General features: G+C 39.3%; 1 protein-coding gene across 3 annotated transcripts in view; it reads right to left on the reverse strand.

Annotated features, from left to right (window-relative positions):
- Nucleotides 1-13,193: 13,193 nt before the first annotated feature.
- Nucleotides 13,194-25,774, reverse strand: part of cnmd (chondromodulin) — a 97,008-nt gene continuing 84,427 nt past the window's right edge. For all 3 annotated transcript variants that reach the window (XM_069890643.1, XM_069890644.1, XM_069890645.1), the window contains 2 exons: nucleotides 25,098-25,342; nucleotides 13,194-13,758 (listed from right to left, as the gene is read on the reverse strand). In XM_069890643.1, the coding sequence (XP_069746744.1) occupies nucleotides 13,534-13,758; nucleotides 25,098-25,342 (470 nt within the window). In that variant the 3' untranslated portion in view covers nucleotides 13,194-13,533. The remainder of the gene's footprint in view (nucleotides 13,759-25,097; nucleotides 25,343-25,774) is intronic.

Here is a 25,774-nt window from a genome sequence, read left to right on the forward strand (position 1 = left end):
GCCTCCTCAGTATCTCACATAATGTAAACATGCTTTATAATGTTTTTCTGCATACTTTTGCAGTCTCAGGCTTTCAAGCAGAATATTCACAAAAATTACATAACTTTTATATTTATCTGATTAAAACTTTTGTCCTAAAGTTTAGTTTGTAACTTATCTATGGTATACATACAATTGAGCAATCCTGTATGATTCCTAAATAGGTGATAAACAGCCATTCTGGTCATGGCCAGAATTAACTTGTACCTAAGCAAAGGACAGGACCCAATGCAATTTGCCTATCGTCACAATCACTTAATAGCAGATGCAATATCGCTGACTCTCCACTCAGCTCTGGATCACTTCGAAAACAACATCTCATGCATACAGCTACTCTTCATCAACTACAGCACAGCCTTCAACACCATTATTCCCTCAGTGCTAGTCAACAAGCTTTAAACCCTAGGCCTCTGCACTCCACTCTGCAACTGGATCCTTGATTTCATCATGAGAAGATGACAGTCAGTATGAATTGGAAATAACATCTCCTCCATGCTGACCATCAACACAGGAGCAGCACAAGGATGTGTCCTTAGCCCACTGCTGTACTCACAATGCACCAAGACGGTGTGGCTAGGCACAAGTCCAATGCTATCTACAAATTTGTCAATGTCACTATGGTTGTCAGCAGAATCACAAATGTCAATGAGGAAGCATACAGGAGGAAACGAGTTGAATAGTGTCACATGGACAACCTTGTGCTCAACGTTAGCAAAATTAAGATGATTGTGGACTTCAGGAGGAAGTCAGCAGTGGTCAGCAGTGAAATGGTAAAGAACTTCATGGGTGACAACATCTCTGACAATCTGTCCTCAAGCCTCATGTTAATGCAATTATGAAGAAGGCTCACCAGCGACTATACTTTGTGAGGAATTTGATAAGATGCGGGTATGTCAATGAATAATCTCGAAAATTTCTGTAGGTGTACCATGGAGAGCATTCTGACCGGTTGCATCACTGTCTGGTATGGAGGTGCCAATGCCCAGAACAAGAAAAAACTCCAGATGGTTGTTAACTCAACCTGTGACATCACAGGCACCAGTCTTCACTCCATCAAGGACATCTACAAGAGGTACTGTCCTAAGAAAGCAGTCTTTATCCTCAAGGACCCCCATCACCCAGAGACATAGACAGGTTTTAACATTAGTGGGAATGAGAGCTCATAAAAAAGGCACCATGACCAGAGCTGTGGACAACTGTCTGAGTATAAGATCAATTGGGATAAGAGCGATGTGATGCCACTCACTGAGGGTAATTATAGTCAATTTAAAGGAATTAGTAATTTAAAGTGGCCACAGAAGGGGATCAAATACCTAGGAGTTAACATTGATAGTGACCTGAATAACTTATATAAATTAAATTATGCCCTCTTGCTGGGAAAAGTCGAGGAGGACTTAAAGAAGTGAATGCCCCTGCCTATCACACGGGTGGGCATGGTCAACTGCATCAAAATGAATGTGTTGTCAAGATTCCAGTATCTTTTCCAAACATTGCCTGTGCCATTGTCCCAGTGTTTCTTCAAACAGTTATCAAATATGGTTAGGACGTTTCTTTGGAATGGTGAGGTACTAAGGGTCTCTATCGAAAAATTAACATGGGACTATAGTCCAGGCGGATTGAGATTGCTTGGGCAGCTCAATTGAGATACATTGCCTCTCTTTTTTTGTTGAGATGTACCATCTTGGGCACAAATTGATCTGCACTTCGTGGGCAAGAAGATAGTAGAAGATTTTATTCATAAATGGGACATTAAATTGTTGACAGGGAACAAGTGCAGCCCCATATTAAAACAGGTGATTAGTATCTGGGCCAAAATCAACCAGTGTTTGGATATTAAAGTGGGGTTGACCCAAAAACACCTTTGACTCCAAATAAATAAATACCATTGACAGGGGGTAACAAGATTCTGGCCACCTGGCTCTGTAAGGGAGTTAGGTGCATAGAGGACTGTTATGAGCAAGGACAATTAATGTTGTTTGAACAGCTCAAGAATAAATATGATTTACTGAATTGAACATTCCACTGCTATCTTCAAATAAAGTCTTTTCTACGTGACTTATTACGTACAGGTATGGTCCTACCTCGTTGCAGCATCAGAGGCCCTGATTCGAAGGGGGATCAACAAGAAATTTATTTCAGTAATGTATTACCTGTTCCAGTCAGAGGGACCCAAACCGGGCCTTCATAGGTTGAGAGAGAGATGGGAGTCAGACTTGGGCATTACAATTGGTGAGAGATGCTGGTCTGACCTGTGCCGGGAAAGCATGACCACGGTCATTAATGCAAGGTACAGGCTGGTGCAGTATAACTTTTTGCACCAATTGTCCATAATACCACAGAAAATCAATAGATCAAAACCAGAACTCCCGGATCAATGGTGCTGTTGCAACTGGGACATTCGTGCATGTAACCTGGTCATGTGCCAAGGTGAGGCCCTTTTGGGTTGATCTAGGGAAGTCCTGGAGAAAATTATAGGTAAACAGTTCCTCAGGACACAAAGTTGTTCCTGATGGGAAATATATTGGACAAAAGGCTTGCAATGAAGCTGTCCAAATTTCAAATCGAATTGGCAGTGGCCAGGAAGTGCATTACGGTGACTTGGAAGTCCGACTCTATTCTTAGTATCGAGCGATGGAACAAGGAAATGAAAAGTTGTGTTCCCCTGGAGAAAATAACTTACAATCTGAGAAACAAGTACAGCTCCTTTTGGAAGATTTGGGAGCCATACATTCACTACATAGGTGCATGGAAGTGATTGTTCTACCGTCTCCTGCTGCAGTTCCCTCTCTCCCGCACTGATCCCGATTAAGGAAAGTCAAGAGCACCGACTCAGAAGCTGTCCATAGAGCCGTGATGTCCCTGTTTCTTTTTTTTTATTTTAAATTATTTGAACTCTTATTCATTTCCTTAATGTTAATGTGTATTATTGTTATTGACGTTGTAGTATGAATGAATTGTTAAGGTGGGGGGGAGGGGGTGGGTAATGGCTTGTATATACAGTCATAGAGAAAAGGAGTACATGTACATGTATATGAGATTGTGAACTGCCATCGTTAGAAGGATGCGGTATATGACTGTACAAGTCTGTGTGAAAAATTACGAATAAAATATTCAAAAAAAAAGATGTTCTATGTCAGTGGTGTCAAACTCAAATTCACAGAGGGCCAAAATTAAAAACTTGGACTAAGTCGTGGGCCAAACTAAATATTTATTGAAAATTTTCAACAACATCTGCATGTTTTCTCTTCTTTCATCATATGTAATGTTAAACTTTTTCTTATTAAAATAAATGTTTAATAATAGTTTTGGTTAAACTTTTTCCAGAAGAAGCATTAACAAATGAGAAATAAAATATTCTCTATAGCCTTTAAGCTCCTTTTAAATGTATTTTTTTTCACAAGCCAACAAGTCAAAAAAATAACAACTTGCTTCAATGAAAATCCAATCTTTCAACTATGAACAGTCCAAAGTTAACCAAAGAAAATATTAATCCAAGCTTAGCTTGCTCCACTGTGATTTACTCTGATGCACCTGGGTCTAAACCAGATACTTGGCATCTCTTCTTAGATGCAAGTTCATCAAACTCTGGGGTCAGAGTTTGCCTCCCACCTGTCTTGAAAGGTCCTGTTTTCTGTCTTTCGTTTGGCCATTTTTCGTAAGGGGTTTATTACATGTGAGTTAGGCGACAGGTCGCAGATGCTAATGTAAGTAAACAGAGGAGGTGGGGGCGATTAGCGGGCTGACGGGCCGGCACCAACGCATTTCCAAAGCATTCTGGGATTTGTAGTATTAGCTGTGCATGCGCTATACTGGTGCGGCGGCCAGCGGGCCAGCTCTAATACATATTTGATATGATCTTGCGGGCTAAATATAATTATATCATGGGCCAAATTTGGCCCGCGGGCCTGAGTTTGACATGTGTGTTCTATGTTGTCATGTAGTCTAATCCATTTTTTCTACTTGGCCCACAACTTTTAATATTCTTTCTTTTAAGCAACTATCCAATTTACCTTTTAAAATCCTGGTTTATCTGAGCTTCAGAGTTCAGCATTCTAATCATTCACTGCATAAAGAAATCTTTCATTCTCTGTCTCACTTTTTTTTGTGATTAACTTTACAAAGTGTCCTTTTTTTTAAACTCTCACACTTACCCTTTCATAACCCTTCGTAATGTTTAAGGCTTCCATTAGGCCACCTGTTGATCTACTTAGCATGAGTGAAAAATAGGAATAGTTTATGACATTAACAATGTGTCTCATAAAAAAAAATGAGTCCTTATTACATTTTTTCATTACTTAGAAATTATTCTTGTAATGCAGTGCCCTAAAATGCCATCGTTTTCCAGCAATGGTTGATTTAAGGTCATAAACATTTAAAAATTACATTTCTGCTTCTGCACTTTGCTTCTTTGAGATGGAAATATTAGATCATGTGAATGTTCCATTTTCAGGCCTGTTTTCTTCTGATTCAGATGTTGAGTCAAAAACATATCTCTCAGAGCTGAATATACTGTGAGATTTCATGGCACTAGATAACAGTTTTGAGCTTGTGCTCTGGGCAATATTTGTTCTCAACCAATTATAACTGCCAATTGTATGTAGATCGGTTGCAGAATTTTCACCATCACAACATTTCAGGTGCACCTTACCATTTGCAAAATATTTTACAAATGTTTGATGTTGTGAAGATTAGTTTATGAAGAGATTTGAAATTCCAGCTTTCTTTTAAAACCCATCTTTGAGTAGCTGAGGAAAGAAGGTGCCAATCTCTTGAGGAATAAGACATTTGTGTGTGCTTTGGAGAAGGTTTCATGGTGTAACTCGGATTGTTCGTACCTCGGGGACCTTGGGCTGTCACTAGGAGTGAATACCTTGGGCTGTCATGGGGAGTGAGTACCTTGGGCTGTCGTGGGGAGTGAGGACCACTATATACAGTACTTTTAATACGAAATATGTACTTGAACAGTGTTTTTAATAAAGTTAAAAAGAAAATTCAGACGAACATTCAGTTGGACATAATTCGCGTAGATCAGAAGTCGAGAACTATCTGGTTTCATCCATGACTGAGTGGCCAGGTACAATTCAATGGCATCTACAAGTTTACTGATGACATCATAGTTGTTGGCAGAATTACAAATGGCAATGAGGAAGTGTACAGGAGGGAGATAGATCAGCTCATTGAATGATGTAATGACAACAAACTTGTGCTCAATATCAGCCAACCAAGGAGATGATTGTGGACTTCAGGAGGAAATCAGGGGAACACTATCCAGTCCTTATCAAAAACTCTTCTTCTGGTGCACCGTGGAGAGCATTCTGGCTGGTTGCATCACTACCTGGTATGGAGGCGCCAACTCTCATGGCAAGAATAAACTCCAGAGGGTTGTGAACTCGGCCTGTGACACCACAGTCTTCACTCCATCGAGGACATCATCATGAGGTGGTGTCTTAAAAAAGTAACCTTTATCATCAAAGACCCCACCACCACCCAGGCCACACCCTCTTCATTCGGCTATCATTGAGAAAAAGGTTCAGGAGACTAAAGATTAGCACTCCATGGCACAAGGACAGCTTCATTCATTCCCGCTGCTGCCAGAGTTCTGAATAATCAATATACCAAAGATACTGCCCTACTTTTCATGCACTATTATTTTTCTTTTTCTTATTCATGGTTCTGTCATAAGATGGTTATAATATGAATGTTTACACTAAGATGCTGTTGCAAACACTGAATTTCATGATGTTGGTGACAATAAATTCTGATTTTGATTCTGAAGTCCTTCTGTATGGCAGCATACTGCAATCACTTGCCATTTAAATAATAATCTGATCTTCCATTTTCCTACATGGTCCTAACTTGGATAAAGTGGATAACTTCCATATTTTCCAAAATTGTACTCTATTTGCCAGATTCTTGCCCATTCACTTAACCTATCTATATCTCTCTGCAGACTGTTCGTACCCTCCACACAATTTGCTTTTCCACTGAATTTAGTGTCATCAACAAACTTAGATACACTACGCTCTGTCCCCTCTTCCAGATCAATAATGTATATTGTGAACTGTAGTGTGCGCAGCACTGACCCCTGTGGCACACTGCTCACCACAGATTGCTAACCAGAAAAACACCTCTGTATCCCGGCTCACTGCTTTCTATTAGTTAATCAATCCCCCATCCATGCTAATACATCAGCCCCAACTCTCTGCATCCTTATCTTATGTGTAAGTCTATAATGTGGAACCTTATTGAATGACTTCTGGAAATCCAAGTAAACAACATCCATCTGCTTTCTTCTATTTATCGTGCCCATTATATCCTCAAAGAACTCCATTAAACTTGTCAAACTGGACCTGGCTTTGCTGAATCCATGCTGCGCCTGCCTGATGCATCAATTTCTTCTTTAATGATAGCTTCAAGCATTTTCCCAATTACAGATGCTAAGCTAACTGCCTTTTGCCTACATAATTTTTCAAATAGTGGCATGACATCTGCCATTTTCCAATCTGCTGGGACCTGCCCAGAATTGAAAGAATTTTGGTAAATTATCACTAAATCCTCTACTATAAATTCCACTATTTATTTGAGAACCCTGGGACCAGGGGACATATCTATCTTTAGACCCTCGTATGCTCAGTACTACCTCTTTAGTGATAGTTATTGCATTCCCCACCTGCCATCACCCTCATTACACTGCCCTTTGTATGGTAAACGCGTCCTTCACTGTGAAGACCAGCACAAAATAGTCATTCAAAGCCCCAGCCATTTTCTCATTACCCAAAATCAATTTCCCCTTTCTCATCCTCCAAGGGTCCAACCATCACTTGAGCCACCCTTTCCCAATTTATTTAATTATAAAAACTTTTACTGTCTGTTTTTTATATTTTGTAATAATCTTTATTTTTCAGAATATATCTTCCCTCCCTGTATTGCTTGATTTGCAGTTATTTGTTGCTTTTTAAAGGTTTTTTTTTCCCAATCTTTTAGTTTCCCACTGCTCTTGAGGACTCTGTAAGCATGAGCTTTTGTTTGATGCCTTCCTTTATTTCCTTATTTATCCAAGGCTGGTGGTCCCCACCCTTACTCCTTGCTTTTAATTGGAATACACTTTTATTGAGCACCATGAAATATCTCTTTGAAAGTCTTTCACTGTTTCTTGTTTATCCCTCCATATAGTTTGTGTTCCCAGCCTACCCTGGCCAACTCCTCCCTCATCCCCTTGTAGTTTCCCTTGTTTAAGCATAATACACAGGTTTTAGACTGAATTATAGTATGCTCTATTTGTATGCGAAACTCAATCCTACCGTGGTCATTCTTTCCAAGACGATCCCTATCTACAAAGTTGCTAATTTTACCCATCTCATTACACAGGACCATGTAGTCAGCATTCACAGGCTGTGTCCATTTTGGCCTGCATCAGGACTCAGCACTTCCTGCTCACTCCTCAGGCTCTAGGCCTCTATTCACCCTCGACCCACCATCCCTCTACCTGACCAGTCCTCTTCCCAACCTCTACTGCCTCTCCCCTCAACCTGTTCCTCCCTCTACCCATCTCTCACCCTCTAATTACCCCTCCCCTACTCGCCCTGCCCCTCCCCTTTTACCTCTTCCCTATCCACCCTTCCTTCTACTCATCCCTCCCTCTAACTGCCCCTCGCACCACCATAACTTCCCCTGCCCATTACTCCTCACCTATACCCTCTGCCCACCCCTGCTTACCCACCCACTCAGGCCCAGCGCGTTGCCGATCAGCCTTTGCGGACAGCCACCATCTCTCTCTTCACGCGCAGGGCCGAACCAGCCGTCCCTGGGGTCCGCGCAGGTGCAAGCGCTGAAGGCCGTGGCTACCGGGAGAAGTGCGCTCGTGCTGTGGAAGGGCCGTCCGGTGCCAGTCGCACGGGGCTCGTGCTGCCCGGGGGCCGTGCGCAGCCTGCCATGTCCGTCGCGCCGACGGGAAATCACAGGCGCTCGCCCATCCGCCGCACCACTCGACAGGTGGGAGAAGTGACTGGTTGTGCGGGGAGCCTTCCAACTGGCTTGCCGGCTGATGACATCGACAGACTTCTCGTATTACAATTTCTCATGTTACAATGGGGAAGGATGTGCAATGAAGGGGGAGGATGGTGGGGGTGACATTACCAAAAAACAGCATCGGCTCTCGCTGCAGGGTGGGCCACCTCTAATACATTTTTGAAATGATCTTGCAGGCCAAATATAATTAGATCGCGGGCCAAATTTGGCCCGCGGGCCAGAGTTTGACATGTGTGGCCTAGATGGTGGTGGTCTTTGAGAATAGAGGCTGCTTTTTAAAGACATTGCCTTGTGTAGATGTCCTCGATGGAGTGAAGTCTGGTGTCTGTAAAGTCACAGGCTGAGTTAACAACCCTCTGCAGTATATTCTTGTCTTAAGAGTTGGCACCTCCATACCAGACAGTGATGCAACCAGCCAGAATGCTCTCCACGGTGCACCTGCAGAAGTGACATACCTAATCTCCTCAGACACCTCACAAAGTATAGCCATTGGTGAGCTTTCTTCATAATTGCATCAACATGGAGGCTCCAGGACAGATATTTGGAGATGTTGAGACCCATGAATTTGAAGTTCTTGACCCTCGCCACTACTGTGCCTTCGATGAGGACTGTGTCCTGTTCTCCTGACTTCCTCTCTGAAGTTTACAATCATCTCCTTGGTTTTGCTAACATTGAGCACAAGGTTGATGGCATGACATCACTCAACGAGCTGATCTATCTCTTTCCTGGACGCTTCTTCATTGCTGTTTGTGATTCTGCCGACAACTGTGGTGTCATCAGCAAATTTGTAGATGGCATTGGAATTGTGTCTGGCCCCACAGTCATGGGTGTATAATAAGTAGAGCAATGGGCTGAGCACACATCCTTGGGGTGCCCCTGTGTTGATAATTAGTGAGGAGGGATGTTCTTTCCAATTCTGTGGTCCAATTCCAATTCATATTCCAAGACTGTGGTCTTCCGATGAGGAAGTCAAGGATCCAGTTGCAGAGGGGGTTGAAGAGGCCCAGAGTTTGTAGCCTCTGGAGACTCACTGAGGGAATAATGGTGTTGAAGTCAATGAGGAGCAGTCGTATATATGAGTTGCCGTTTCCGAAGTGATCCAGAGGTGAGTGGAGAGCCAGTGATAGAGCATCTGCTGTGGAGCAATTGTGACAATAGGAGAACTGCAGGGGGTCCAGACCTTTGCTGAAGTATGGCCTGCATTCCCTGCCATAGCTGGCATGTATCTGTTTCTATCTCTAGTTTTCTCCGGAATTGCCACTTTGTTTTGCTTCAGAGATGGCCTTCCACAAGTCGAATCTGGATTTCTTGTAGATATCTAGATCTCCGGCCTTAAATGCCCTTGATCTTGCCCTCAGTAGGTTGTGAATCCACTGATTCATCTAAGGCTTCTGATTGAAGATTCTATTAATTCCTCCTCAAGGTTGCCTTGACCAATCTGATTCACCCAGTCTATGAGCATGTTAAAGTCCCCCACGATAACCACTGTTCCATCATTACATGGTAGCAATATTTCTTGATTTATTGCCTGTGCCACTCTAATGTTTTAATTGGGTGGCTTATAGACAAATTGACCAATGATTTTTTTTCCCCTTTACGATTACTAATCTCCACCCAAATGGATTCAACATTTTGCTCCTTAGATCTTACATCATCTCTCACTATTGCTTTGATCTCAACCTAACTAAGTGTACTAACCCACCTCCCTTACATGTCCTTCCATATTACGTGATATCCTTTGATATTTATTTCACAATCCTCCCCACCCTCCAACCACATTTCTGTAATGGCCGCTAAATCATACCCCTTTGTACTGATCTGTGCCATAAGTTCACTGACCTTATTTTGAATACTATGGGGATTCAGATAAAGTGCCCCTATTCTCATTATGCTTTTAAAACCTAGTAATATTTGCCTCTTTTTCACTTGACTTTTTTCACTTGAATCTTACTTTCACTTTTTTAACTTTCACTTTTACTTCATCCATCCCTCCCTCTCAAATATGTTGAACCTCCCCCCCCCCCCCCCCCACAACTTCCACTATTTAGTTTAAAGCCCTGTCCACAAAGTTTTAGTCATGTGATTTTCCAGGATTCAGGTCCCATCATGGATTGGCTAGAGCTTGTCCCCTTTGAACATTTCCTTCCTTCCCCAATACTGGTGCTAATTTGCCATGAATCGGAACCCACTTCTCCCTCACCAATACTTAAGCCCCATAGTTAACTCTCTAATTTTCAAGTCTCTATGCCAATTTGTACATGGTTCAGGTAGTAATCCAGAGATTACCATCTTTTTGTTTCTGCTTTTGTTTCTACCCACAAAGACCACAACAACTGCATTTTTCCCCTCCCACTGCAAATTCCTCAGCAGGTACAATGTCCTGACGTGACCTACCCAGCGCAGTTGGGTCTTCAGCAGCATGGATTTGATGCTTGCGGACTCTGCCAGCTCGAGTACTTCGATGTTGGTGATGAAGTCATTCCAATAAATGTTGAGGATGGAGCAGAGACAGCGCTGATGGAAGCGTTCTAGGAGCTGTAGGTGATGCCGGTAGAGGACCTATGATTCGGAGCCGAACAGGAGCGTGGGTATGACAATGGCTCTGTATACGCTGATCTTTGTGTGTTTCTTCAGGTGGTTGTTTTTCCAGACTGCGCTGGGTGGATCATGTCTCCAGAATGGAGGACCATCGCCTTCCCAAGATCGTGTTATATGGCAAGCTCTCTACTGGCCACTGAGACAGAGGTGCACCAAAGAAGAGGTACAAGGACTGCTTAAAGAAATCTCTTGGTGCCTGCCACATTGACCACCGCCAGTGGGCTGATATCGCCTCAAACCGTGCATCTTGGTGCCTCACAGTTCAGTGGGCAGCAACCTCCTTTGAAGAAGACCGCAGAGCCCACCTCACTGACAAAAGACAAAGGAGGAAAAACCCAACACCCAACCCCAACCAACCAATTTTCCTTGCAACCGCTGCAACCGTGCCTGCCTGTCCCGCATTGGACTTGTCAGTCACCAATGAGCCTGCAGCAGACGTGGACATACCCCTCCATAAATCTTTGTCCGTGAAGCCAAGCCAAAGAAGAAAAGAAAGAAGACAATGTCCTGAACCTGGGCACCAGACAAGCCACACACCCTTTTGGATCACTCTGTTGCTGCAAGAGAACTTTGTCTATTCACATAACGATACTGTCCCTGATTATCACATTTCTCCTCTCCCCCCTCTTAAATGGCTTCCTAAACCATGGTACCCCAGTTAGTTTGCTCAGCATTCCTTCAGACCCCACTCTTACCCACACAAGGGGTAAGAAATCTTCCACTTGTGAGACTCTTACTTGCACTTGTGAGGCAAGATCATGGTCTGAGGGACCTCTGGTAGCAGCATCCAAGAGCACTGTCTCTTGGATCCCACTAGCTGCCTCACGTACACTGACACTGTCTTGTCCTTGACCACAGGCCGAATGTGAGGAATCTATTATAAGGGTGCGACTGCCTCCTGAAACACAGTCCAGGTACCTCGTCCCCTCCCTGTTGTATTGTAATGTTTGAAGCTCACATTCCAGGTAATCAATTTTGAACTTGTATTCTATAGCTAGACTACCAGAACTGTTATATAATCTTCTCAGTGTGATTTCACCAGTGTCTATACTATTGTAATATGATGCCCATGCTCACTCCTTGACCAGATAAACATTTACAGTTTATCCCCATGGTCACTTGGGTTTTACTTTAACAAAGATATCCTCACCCCCATCCTGCTTTGTAGTTTTCTAAGTTTCTTTTCACTTATTCCCAGTTCTTTGATCTCAGTGATTAGATATGCTTCCCCCCCCCCACCACCCCCCCCCCCCTACAGATGTAAACCGACATGCTGAGTATTTCCAATATTTTTGGTTTATAAAAGAAACAAATTGTTTTTTATCCCAGTTGTAGAAACAATCTATTGAATTCTAGCCATTTAATTTTTTATAAATCAAAACTGTGTACATTACCTTGTTAATCTTAAATTTACATTTGATCACATCTAATGCTCTGAACATATCACAAAAAGAAATGTGATTCACACTTCAACACTTCCCCATCTGTTTATTCATCCTTGAACACTCTTGTTTTTGAAATAAGGAACACATGCTTGTCAAGTATTTCACCAGACTTCTCTTATTTGTGTTCATTAGACTTTGGATTAGTTTCTAAGATAATTGCTGCAAGCTGCCCAAATGTGCATGGTGGCTATGTCGTTAATTCCATAATACAACAATTTACACTTAACCAGAAATCCTATGAGTTCAGTGAGATAGAACACTCCCTTGGTTGATATATATTATCACAACATACTTATGCTAACTTAGGATTTTTTAAAAATCTGTTTCCAGATAATTGTTTCCATCTCTTTTTCACTTGTAGGCAATCTGCTTGAATGACCTGTTCAATATAATCTTACAGATCAGTACACATCTTGAATTTAGATATATATATTTGTTTAAGCATTTGGACAGTTTTAAGGGTATACTTTCCAGTGCTTCAGTTCCCAATCTGGACCATCATGGAATGTTGTTAAACAGGCTATGGACTACTTATCTCCTGCCTATCTTCCATCAAATCCACACAAAGAACATCAAGAAGCATTCATTCAATTTCTACTGCCTCCAACATTTCCTTCCTCCCTTTCAGTTTTTTTTTCCCAACCGGTCTAATATAAAGCACTAAGCAAGGCATTGGGAGGTAATCCAATCCACATTCTGTCCACAAAACGGACTTAAAACAAATACTAATGACAAAATATTTTGCTGTACATACAGTAGGATAAATTCTTAAACTTTTTATTTATTTTATTTATCAGAAAAACCTATGAAATCCTGTTGGTTTTTTAAAAATCTCAGTGCTGCACACAACTGAGGAATTTGAATATAATTAGAAAACCACACATGCACAGTCTTCTTCAATAAAAGGAAACTGAAAACTTCGGAAGCTTAATTACCAAAGACATTTTATAGTGCTAGCTGTACAATATGATATTGTATATCATATACAATATTAATATTGTATTAATCTGGTCTTTTCATTCCAGAATTACACGTACACCACCAATTGTTTATTATCTGTACAAATAAAGATCTAAGCACACATACATGTTACTGTATGCTTTATTGCACATTTATGAAGCACTGCACAATTTTCTAAATAGACAAGCTCATTTTATGCAATTTTATTTTACATTATATGTATGGCTTTACACAGTTTGGTTGGTTTGGAGCACTTCAACTTTAACCCAAACTTAAGTTATAATATGTCTGCAGAAAAAAATATTTTTATAGACTGAGGTGTTTTAGTAGGTAAGGTTAAAAAGGCACTTTGAATTGTATGATAATCTAAAAATTCTTTCCAAAAATAACAGTTTATAAAGTATTGCCAATATTTATTTGCCGTGGGCTGCTTTTTATTTAAAATATGTGACTTCCTAGCAACTTACAAAATACCAAGAATACGTCCTACCCACCAGGAGCATGGCATAATCAGTCTGCAAGCAACACGGCATCCTTGGTAATTATAAGGCCAGGGTATATAGCCACCCAAGGGTTCACATATACGCTGGCAATGTGAATAACTGCGTCTGCACTCAGCACAACAGATTCCTTGGTGATCCAGCATGGGGTCAAAAGTCATGGAGCTACTCTCACCATCCAAGATCCGCTGGAAAGACAAAAGATAATTTTAATGTTAAAAGAGTTTCAAATTCCTTTTCCTTTGAAAATAATTTTGTCCAAATAATTAAGTTCGTAGCAAAAGAACATCCTATACTAAAAAAGGAAAAATAGCAATCGATTTCTCAATTGTATTTGCCAAAAACAAATTGTATGTAATGAATTCACAATTCCTTTTGTTAATAGGTGTGGCTTATAGGCCATAAATTAATATAGTATATAGTAAAAATAAAAATACTGCTTATAAATGCTTTAACATCCCTTTTGATGTAAATAACAATGTGGGATAAGGCTTCTAGTGTTACAGAATTTCTTCTACAATTTATGCATCAGATTTTCAAACAGACCTGGTATTTCTAATTCCTCACAGGGCAGGAAGATTCAGTTCACTGGGCAATGGATTTAAGAAGCTGAGTAGCTCAAAGGTTAATTTTGTTCCCTCTAATCTCTCATCAAACCTTCTCTCCTCATTTCTACAGCTACCCCAATCCCCTCCACACCACTAACCACCCCTCTCCCTGCCTACACCTGAATGCTATTTTGGACCTCCCATCGGGATACAGTAAGATTGAAAATTCAATGGGTTACATGATCAAACCTTTGTCTTCCCTCATTTCAGACTATTTTTTCTAAACTGACTGTATCACTCGATTCAATCTGGATGCTGATTCTATAGTGATGGAAAAAAAGTGTACGATGGGACAGAATATTCTTGGTTCTACAATAGGAATTAAGAATTTTGGATTGGCTGAGGAGGTGATGGAGGCAAATATTCTCACAACATGTAAGAAGCAATTTGACAAGCACTCAGGTACAAACTCAAAGAAAACAATGGACTAATCTTGGTAAAAAGGATTAGTATAGATGAGTGAAATAGTCAGCATTGGGGTGTTGAGCTGAAGGACCTGTTTTCATTGTACGACTCATTGTTAATTTTAAACTTTATTATAGTGCTTTAGATATTACATTCTTGAAATACCAGTAAGTGAATTTTGCAGGAGAATTTTTCATTTGTCCTGTAAAATTTAGTGTTGAGGTTTTTCATCATCTTCTATGAATAAATGGGAGACTGACATTCATTTCCCACATTTTGAAGATTTCTGTTGAGTGTTATTACCAGTACTCAACAATTGGTTACCAGATTCATCGATGTGCTACTTAACTAAACCCCAAGAATATTTTCTGCCCTTCTATTGCAAATGCTCTTAAATGGACAGAAAGCAGTTTTGATGACAGTCACAATTTACAATATCCTAAGTGGCTTTTACAGAACTACCTATTACATTTAATGGGTAAAATGCATGTTCTGCTGGTGGGGGGGGGGGGGGGGGGGGTGGGGGGAGGGGTGCGCAGTGTTAGGGGTATCTTCTGCATTAATTTCTCTGGCTCGTTGTACATAGTGTCTTCTTTGTTGCTGTTCCAACACTGTCTCCTGCAATTTCCACTTTTTTCATTTTAGACTGTAAAAAAATTATGGTGCTGCGTGCACAGCTTGCTTTCAATGTGATGGCTCAAAAATGTTTAAAAAGGTCATGAAAAGCATAATCTTTGGCAACATTTTATAGCCACGTCTCCTGAGATTGAGAATGCAGTTCATTCAGCTGAAAATTTGAATCAATTACTGCATCAGTGTACTAACATGCATCTCATTAACTTTTCATAAAATGGACACAAAATGTCAAATTTTAAAGTTGAAGGGCATATTCACTGATGCCATAATATCCTGATACACAATCCAATTTGTCTGGGATCTGATAGCCTGAAATGGGGATAAAATTATACCTTTTAAAATTATGAAGTGTTTTGATGGAGTAGATTGGATAAAATTGTTTCCATGAGCAGGTAGGTCAATAACTAAAGATACTTATTTCAGATAATTAGCAAAAGAACTAGAGGGGAGATGAAGAGTTTTGTTTAGTCGTTACATTATTATGATCTACAGCGCCCTTCAAGAATAAAAGCAGATATAACTATAATCTTCTGAAGGGAATTTGGTGTATGGACGAATACAAAAAATATTACTGGGCTTTGGTGAAAGGCATAAGAAAGGAACATGTTGGATTGCTCTTTTGAAGACTGTTTGGCCTCCCTTGTGTCATAATTTTGACCAAGTATCTTAATAATTGAAATTGTGGCAAGAAATATATGACTATCTAGAAATTAACTTCTTGCTTCTTAGATTTCTTATTAACTATGTGTTAACTATTTCACAATGGTATTTTTTAAAAATAAAAGTCATATTCAAAAATATTTAGGACATTCTTTATTAATTAGCCAATATAACAGGTGACCTTCAATCAATATTAAAAGTGGCCTTGGCATTTGGAGGACGATGAACATTTGTGCAAAGTCGCAGTAAACATTTGTCCATGATGTTGAGGTGCACTGGTTAAAAGGATCAAACATAGAGTCTGATAGTTGTACAGCATAGAAAGAGACAGTCTATAATGACCATCATGCCTACCTATACTGCCTGGATTATATATCCCTCCATTCAAGTACCTGTCTGGACACCACCTAAATGCTATTATTGATCCTACCTCCACCATCTCTTTTGATGACATGTTACAGAAATCAACAAACATTTATGTGAAAAAATTACATCCTAACTTTCCTTTACATTCTCTCTCTCTCTCTCTCTCTCTCTCTCTCTCTCTCTCTCTCTCTCTCTCTCTCTCTCTCCCTCTCTCCCCCCTTCCCTCCTTGCACCCATGCATTCACATTTTGGACACCTGTACAACAGGAAACAGACCCTAGCTACCTATGTCTATCATAACTACATACCTCTACCTCTCAGCCTCCTTTCCTCCAGGGAAAGGAGACCCAGGCTACCAAATCTCTCCTCAAAACTCAAGCCCTCTGATCCAGGCAACTTCATGACAATTTTTCCTGGACCTTCTCTAGCTGAATCACATTTTTCCTGTAATGTGGTGTCCTGAACTGCACATAGTATTCTAAGTGTGGCCTCGCCAATATTTTGTAACCTGACGTTCCAACTCTTGTACTCAGTGCCTCATCCATTATGCCTTCTTTACCATTTATTTGTGTTGTCACTATCTGTGAATTATGTACTGGTATCCCTAGATCTTTCTGTTCCCATTGGTACTGCAATTCACAGTATAGGTCTTGCCCAAGTTTAACTCTCCAAAATGCATTTCTTCAAACTTTTTTGAGTTAGATTCTATCTACCATTCTATTGAATCAAAATTATACAGCAACCTGAGAATTTGAATTCAATTTAAAAAATCTAGAAATAAATGTTTGATCCCAATTGAAGTGTCATATACCTGTTACTTTCTTGTTTAACTCTAGTCTAGCTCATACCAAAATGTCAAACCCTTAATTGTTCAACCATTTAATTGTATCAAACACTCAAGTAATTGAGACGACAGAGATCAAGAAGAACATATATGTCCAGTTTCTAAAAGCATTTGGGAATAGCCAATAAATACTGATCTTGACAACATTTGCAGCTCACAGAAATAAGTATCAAAAAAGTCCTTGGCATCACATATTTTCTATGATTGATGTATCTATAAACATTTCTAAGAAGAAAGATCCTTGCTTAAGAAGCCAAATCTCTCATTGGCTGGGGTATAATCAGGTGATCATAATGCAGCTTCATCAGCTCGTGGTCAATCAAGGGAATCCAGATTATTCAAATTTAGTCAATATTGCAATCTTTTATTTTTTAAAATGTGAACTTTACATTTTGCCTATCATAATGTCGCCAGAGCCCTACACCAGAAGGAATATATATTAGCCTTCCTTTCAGATAATATAAATTCCGATCAATTGAATTACATTATTGGTTAAGTGCTATTCAAGGCTTACTAACAACTCAGTCAAGATTATCATATAGTAAATTGGATATTGAATGCTATGAATTAATAAACAGGCCAAAAAAAAAAACTAAAAGCATCTTGAGGCAAAATGAGAAATAGTGAGAGATTTTAATGAAGATGGGAAATGCATACTAAGTTGATGCAAATGTTCACCATTATAATAGCTAATTTTATTTCAAGTCAATTTTATACCAAATGTACATTATTCTAAGCAAGGATAGTTTCACTGCCATCTATATTAGCTCTTGATATGCACTGATATCCACTGGCTACTCTGAGAACTGTCAGATTCAATCATTTATAAGTGAATCCATTATTGTGCATGACACATTTGAAATCTGAATGATAGACAGAATTGGTAAAACACTGTGTGTGCATTTAAAAAACTCTTCATATTGCAGTCTCTTTTCCTGTCATGCCCTAATTTCACATCCATCTTTTCTTCATGAGGAGTATAGAATAAGGTCAAAACTGGCTATCGTTAAATGATTAACTGGATATTTTCTTCCATGGGTTTTGGATTATTAAATCTTTATAAATAGGTTTACAATTTTGTAACATTTAGAAGAAAGGAAACCTCCCTTCAGAGGCATATTTAAAATATGCCACTAGCTTCAACCCCCTGTCAATTTTCTGATTATTCCTATGACAACCTGGCAGACAACAATCTCCTATAAGGATTTGGAGATAGAATTTGGAGTTAGAATTCTAGTCACAACATACCTTAATAGATATAAAATGTGTATGTATGTGTATGTGTGAGTATACATAAGCAGGGTGCCACAGGGGTCCGTGCTTGACCCACAACTGTTAATGATCTGGAAGAGAGGACAGAGTGTAGGGTAACTTTGTTGAAGACACTAAATTGAGTGGAAAAGCAATTTGCGCAGAGGATACGGAGAGTCTGCAGAGAGATATAGATAGTAAAAACACAGTGCTGTAGAAACTCAGCAGATCAAACAGTGTCCTTTATATAGCAAAGAGAAAGATACTTAACTGACATTTTTGGGCTTGAGCCCTTTATCAAGGTAACTATATCTACTATGAGAGATAGAGATAGTTTAAGTGAATGGCAATGTTGGTAAATGTGAGGTTATCCACTTTGGAAAGAAAAATGGAAGATCAGATTATTATTTAATTGGAAAGCGATTGCACCATGCTGCCATGCAGAAGGACTTAGGAGTGCTTGTGCATGAATTACAAAAGATTGGTTTGCAGATGCAGCAGGGTATCAAGAAGGCGAGGGATTGAAATTTAGGAGCAGAGAGGTTTTGCTGCAACGCACAAGGTACTGGTGAAGCCGCATCTGGAGTACAACATACAATTCTGGTCTCCTTCCTCGAGGAAGGATGTACTGCCTTCGGAGAGGAGGTTCATAAGGTTGATTCCAGAGATGAGGGTGTTAGCCTATGAGGAGAGATTGAGTCATCTGGGACTGTTCTCACTGGAATTTAGAATGAGGGGATCTTATAGAAATATACAATTACAAAAGGTATTGGAGGGAGATGAGGAGGAACTGCTTTTCTCATAGGGTGGTGAATCTATGGAATTTGCTGTCCATTGAAGCAGTGGAAGCTATCTTGGAAACTATCTTTATGTCAAAGTTGGATAGATTTTTACATAGTAGCGGAATTATAAGATATGGGGAGATGTTAGGCAGTTAGCGAATAACCTATTATCAGAACAACCGTGATCTAATTGAATGGCAGAGCAGGCTCCATGCGCCTGATGGCTTACTTCTGCTCCTATTTCTTTCATTCTTATAATGTGGGCCGAGGTTAGTATGCACATGAACATTACAAAATTTATGCAAGATGTTCACAACAATATTTCAGCAATTATGTTTCATATTCATTGTTCCTCATTACCAATGATCACTGGTTCTGAGTTGTCAAATGAATCCTAATGCATCATGGGGGCATGAACAATTACTAACCCATCATTGGACAACCCCTTAGATATGCACCAACAAATAAACTCAATTCAAAACTGCATTAAAATACAATCCTAATGATTCAATCAGCTGACATAGAATTTATAAAATTATATTTATCAGTACTTATGTCTAAAAAATAATTTTATTTTTTTGTGCAATCCAAAAATGCTTTTTAATGGGGGGGGGCACAGGTTTGTGGGCTAGAATGGCTCATTATCATGCTGTATGTCTAAAATTTAAATAAAAGATTATTGTTGAATATTATAATGATTTTGGTAACTTGGGCGTGCAGGATTATTTTGACAGATATGTGTGTTTTCTGCATCCCACTTACTTGACTGACATCTTTATGCTTTTCTGGATGAAGTATAAGTGGGTTGACTTTATGAAACTGATGCCCATACTACGTAAGTAACCTTCGCCTACTATCATTCTTGCTCTTGACTGACTTTTGGCCCTTAAATTTGATTAGTAGCTTTAAGATTCACGTAACTTGTCGCAGGCCCCAGAGGTTAATGGATTGTGTGTTAACCTGAACCCATTGTGTCACAGGAGCACTTGTTTGTATTTAAAACACTTCAAATGCAGTAACATGGACATTAACCATTTTGATAATGATCACCATTATTACTTGTAACCTTGCTCACAAGATAGCACCAACATTCTATGTACTATCATCTGAAGTGTTGGAGCCTGATTCAATTACATAATCTTTTTTTTTGTTATTTTGTTTTGAAAGATGGTATTTTGATGTTTATAGTTGTTGAAATTGCTTTTGAAAATGTTTCCATGTATGTCTTGAACTGTCAGTTCAGTGATATTGTGCAAATTTAAATTCTGGACAGATTTCCAAATGTTTTTGTAAGTATACTTGTATTATAAATATCTTTTGTGAATAATTTTGACACAATAATTCTTAAAATTGATCTGTCTAATTAAATTGTGTAAAAAAAAATAAAAAAATCCTTTGCTTCTCAACACATTTTTTGAGTACATTGATAAACTATGTTTTATTCCACAAGCTACAGTATTAATCTGCACTTTAATTTAACACATTTCTCATCTCTTGAAAATTTACCTGATAAGTTGCTAGCCAACTTTAGATATTGAGGCTTGGTCAGGAAGATAGCGCCTGTTGAGGGATGTGGGATGTGATATTAACAGGTACATTAGAGTTGTTGCATTTCACTCAATGGCCTCTTTTGCAAAAGTTGTTTCCTGTGGGTTTGAGGGATGGACAGCAAAAGAGGTTTACCTATTTCAAATTGTATGTTCACATCTACATTTTCAAACTTTGCCTATGTCTTTAAATAGTTCCTATTAGAAAATGGCTTTCTCTTTTCATTGCGGTCCCTCAGGAATGAGGAAGACTTGCTCGCACTCTGATTTTGCGGATTCTGAGGTAGCTCTTCCTCAGGCAAGGCAGGAGGTAGTCAACACATTGGGTGGTTGGGTATTTTGTGCAATGGTGTAAGCAATACATGGGCTTGAGGTTCTCAATTCCGTGGTCTGTCACCTTGTCATGGTGGAGAAGCTTGTGTGGTCGCGAGATCCCGAAAGCGATGCCGTCTGGAGCTATGCTCCTGGTAGGGCCACCCCTGTCAGTAAGATCATGAATAATCCAACCAAGACCTCAATGGAGGAACAGGTGGATGAAGTAACTTCTAACCCAATGGCTGTGAAGGCAGATGAAGGCTGCAACAAATCCATCAACTCGAATCATCGTGGTTTCCATGCCATTGGAACTAGTTGATTGATTTATGAAGTATTGTGTACTTCTTGGAGTGTGACATTAAGTACATGTTAAACAAATATTTGCACAGATGTCTTCGCTCTGTGGAAAATAGAACAAAGTCCATTATCCTTGACCTCGAGGGACAATCACGACAACATGGGTTTGAGGTTCTCAATTCCACTGGCTCAAGTTTCAAGAAGTCATTAGGGATTTTGCTCTTATTCAAGCAAATCTTCAGTACATCCTTGAATCCTTTTCTCTGTCACCTGGTACTTTTCTTTCTTGGAGAAGTTCAAAACAGTGTCTGTTTTGCGAAACTGGTATTGTGTGGAAATGATGCTGTCTACCCAATAGGGCCTGTTAAGTGTTACCAAGGACTTGATGTCAGAACTGTTGGCCTGAGAGAGGGCACTGACATTGCTGAACCTTCCAATGAAGCTGAGTATTTTGTGGAGAAAGCATAAAATGCCCTCTATAATATTTGGGACAAATATACTTTTTTCCTTTATTTGCTCCTGTGCTCCCCAGTTTTAAATTAGTTAAAATTAAAAGAATTTTAAAATCAAACAATTCATATGTGGTTAAAGTGCACATTCCAGATTTTATTCAAGTTTATTTGCATACATTTTGGTTTGACCATGTAGAAATTACAACACTTTTTATATATAGTCCCCTCATTTCAGTGCACAATAATATTTGGGACCTCGCACTAGTATGTGTATTAGCCATGTACTTTGTTGCAATGACTGCTTGAGGACTGTGATTCATGGACATTACAAGGTGCTGAGTATCTTCTCTGGTGATGACCTGCCAAGCCTCTACTTCAGAGATCTTCAGCTCCTGCTTGTTTCGGGAGCTTCTTCCCTCATGTTTTCGCTTCAGCATATGGAAGGTAAGATCAATTGGATTTATATTGGGTGATTGATTTGATCATTCAAGAATTTTCCACTTCTTAGCTTTGAAATTGTTGCTTTAGCAATATGTTTAGGATAATAGTCTTGCTGTAGGATGAAGTGCTCTCCAATGAGATTGGAGGAATTTACTCAAACTTAAGCAGATGTTTCTATACACCTCAGATTAATTTTGCTACTGTTATCAGCAGTTACATCATCAATGAAGATAAGTGTGTCAGTACCTGAGGCAGCCATATATACCCAGGCCATAGCACCCTACCACTATGTTTCAGAGATGAGGTGGACTGCTTTGGATCTTGGGCAGTTCCTTTATGCCTCCACGCTTTGCTCTTGACATCACTCTGATGCAGGTTAATCATGGTCTCATCCATCCACAGGACTTTTCTGCAGAATTCTGCTAGCTCTTTTAAATACTTCTTGGCAAACTGTAATCTGGCCATCCTTTTCTGTGGCTAATTAATGGTTTGCAACCTGCAGTGTAGCCTTTATTTCTGAGCATGAAGTCTTCTGTGGACTGTAGTCATTGACACATCCATACCTGCTGCCTGAAGAGTGTTTCTGATCTGTCCTAAAGGAGTTTGGGGATTTTTCTTCATTATGATGAACATTCTTCTGTCATCAGCAGTGGAGATAGTCTCTTTGCGATGACTGAGCTCACCAGTACACTCTTGCTTCTTCATGATGTTCCAAACAGTTGATTTTGGTCATCCTAAGGTTTGGGCAACGTCTCTTACTCTTTTATTCTTGATTATCAGCATCATAATGGCTTCTTTGACTTTCATTGGCACAACTCTGATCTTCATGTTGGAAAATGACAACTACAGACTCCAGAGGTGATCAAAAGCTTGAAAGCAAGCCTAGCTCTCTTATACCTGCACCAATGAAGCAATTAAATATACCTGAGTAATCATGAACACCTGTGAAGCCAAATATCCCAAAGATTATGGTGCCCTAAAATGGGGGAACTATGTATAAAAGGTGTTATGATTTCTACATGGTCAAACCAAAATGTATGCAAATAACCTTAAATAAAATCTGGAATGTGCACTTTAAACACGCGAATTGTTTGATTACAAATTGAAAACGGTGGAGCACAGAAACAAATAAAGGAACAAACTGTATTATGGAGGGCACTGTATGTGGAATTTTATCAGTATCTTAGAAGGATTGGTATAGGTAAACAAGGTCTCAGAAATATATAACAGGGCAGTAATCACTGCTGCCCAGTAGTCTAAGAGTTTGTGCTGAGTCCAAGGTCTTTGTCTTCAAATATCCTCTTCCTCAATCATCCAAAGACTGTACTGGCACATTGACTTCCAAACAAATGACGGCAGATATTAAATTGTGAACGTCACAAATCTCCACTGGAGATTTGTGGAGATCTCCTTGCTAATAAAGGTTCTATAAATATTGTTCTAGATTTTTAAAAAAAAACCCTTCAGAACCAAGATTGACTGAAATTAGTTGAAATGTCTATCGCAAGAATCTGGGAAAATCTAACTTTAATGCTAAACATTTCACAGAAACTTGTACAAACATTTGTCTTCTGTGGAAATGTCATCAAAGGTTACCCCAACACTTAAAAATAGGATGTTGTCACTATATGCTTTACTCTGTCACCAATAGCTGTTTGAAAGTATAAGTAACAAAATGTCACCAGCCTTCAGAATGCTTATAGTCTCAAACTTTTCCCTCATTGAAACATTGTTATATTGGTGGTTGAACCTACAGAATATCTTTATTGGATTTTGCATAGTTGTCAAAATGAAAGAATTGAAAGTGAAGGTTGTGCCATTCTAATTTTCATGGATATAACTTTTAGGTTGTAAAGGAGGGCTCAGAATACACATTAGCAACTGAGTATTCATCAGCATTGGGTACTGTCCAAGATCATACAGGGTTAAAGTGTTAGGAATATTTGAAATTAACAGATAACTTGCAATAGAACTCAAGACACAGATGTTCACCTGCTCAGTGATTATAGATTTTTAAAAAACCAGTCAATAATTAAAACAGCGTTCGGTGATTAGATCAGTGCACAACACCTCATATCACTTCTCTGATAATTTTGAAAAACACCTTGTTATATATTTAAAGTGTTCATACTTATCTTACATGGGACGTACAGAGGTTCAATGAACTTCTCAAGAGGTCTGTGCAGCAGACCTCTTGAACTTTGGTTACTTTTCGCCCAATCCAGACAATTCAGGCCGAATCCTGAAGGTTCGGTGTTGGAGAGGACTACTCAATTTCTTCAAATCTACTTCACAAGTTTTGTTTTCCAATGTCCCTAAACCTTGAATTAATTGGAGTAATTTCTGATGCTGAAGAGTGCAGAGCAGTGGAAATTTAATTTTTCCATCTTTAACATTTTGAATGATTGGACTATATACAATAAAATCATATTATTCTATTCAGCTTTTGCCTTGGGGGAGTTTTGTAATTTGCCTTCGTTTGTCAGGGAAAGCTTCTTCGATAGGGCCTCTGAACCCCATATTATATAACTTAGAACAACAAGAGGAGCAGGAATATGAGAATACCATCCATTACAATTTCTCCTTCAAGTCATAAACTGTTTTGTCATTTAAAAATATATCACCAGTCTAAAATCCTACAACTCCAAGGGAGTACATGTAGTCACAGAGAGCAATGGTTCAAAGGGGAAGCTCTCCATAACCTTCTCAAAGGCAATTAAAGATGTAATTTAAATACCGGTCAAGCCACTGATATCCACAATCAATGCAAAAAAAAATGGAAGGCATTTGTGTGTTTTTTTGACATTTTATGCCAGTTACATGGCATTGGGGCCGAAGCTCATCTCATCTTAGCTGATTATCCGTGTTATCCATGGCTTGTGAAAAATAATCATGAATACTTGCATGACAGTTCAATACGTACATGATAGGGATTTTCTGCATTGAAGGGAGGTGGACTCCCTTCTTCTGGAACAGTGTCATTTGCCTTTGGTTCCTGTCTTGCATCTTGAGCTTGTACATCAGTTGTTTCAATATCAACCACAGCAGGAACACCCACAATTTGCCCGTAGTCATCCACTGGACCAGTGTTAAACTCAAAATCATAGTAGTAAGGGTCAGGTATCTGAGGTCTCTCACGATTCACTGATCTTTTCTTCCTTTGACCCTCTGTGAAGACAAGAATAATTACTTTGCAACTTGACTAGCTTTATATTTTGCTTCTAAATGTTAAAATTAGTGTTATTTTCAGCACTTAGCAGCATTTCCTTGCTATATAGTTTGATGGTACAAAACTATGTGAAAAAGAGTGAGGAAATGATTGAGCTCATCTTTGTTTAGATTTCAGATTTATTGTTAGAGTACATACCTGAGATCACATACAATCCTGTGATTCCTTTTTCCTGTGGGCACGAATGGGTAGGGAAAAAAATAAACTGAATACAACGTAAAGAACTGTGAACAGATAACTAATGTAAACAAAATGATTGTGCAATAGAGAGAACAAAAGAAATCGATAAAGTGCACAAGTAAGAATCCTTGTGATACAAGGCACTTTATTAAAAAGAAAAAATTCTATGGTGACAATAAATGTCAACCAGA

The sequence above is a fragment of the Narcine bancroftii genome, chromosome 7, assembly GCF_036971445.1.
Source record: "Narcine bancroftii isolate sNarBan1 chromosome 7, sNarBan1.hap1, whole genome shotgun sequence".
NCBI lineage: Eukaryota > Metazoa > Chordata > Chondrichthyes > Torpediniformes > Narcinidae > Narcine > Narcine bancroftii.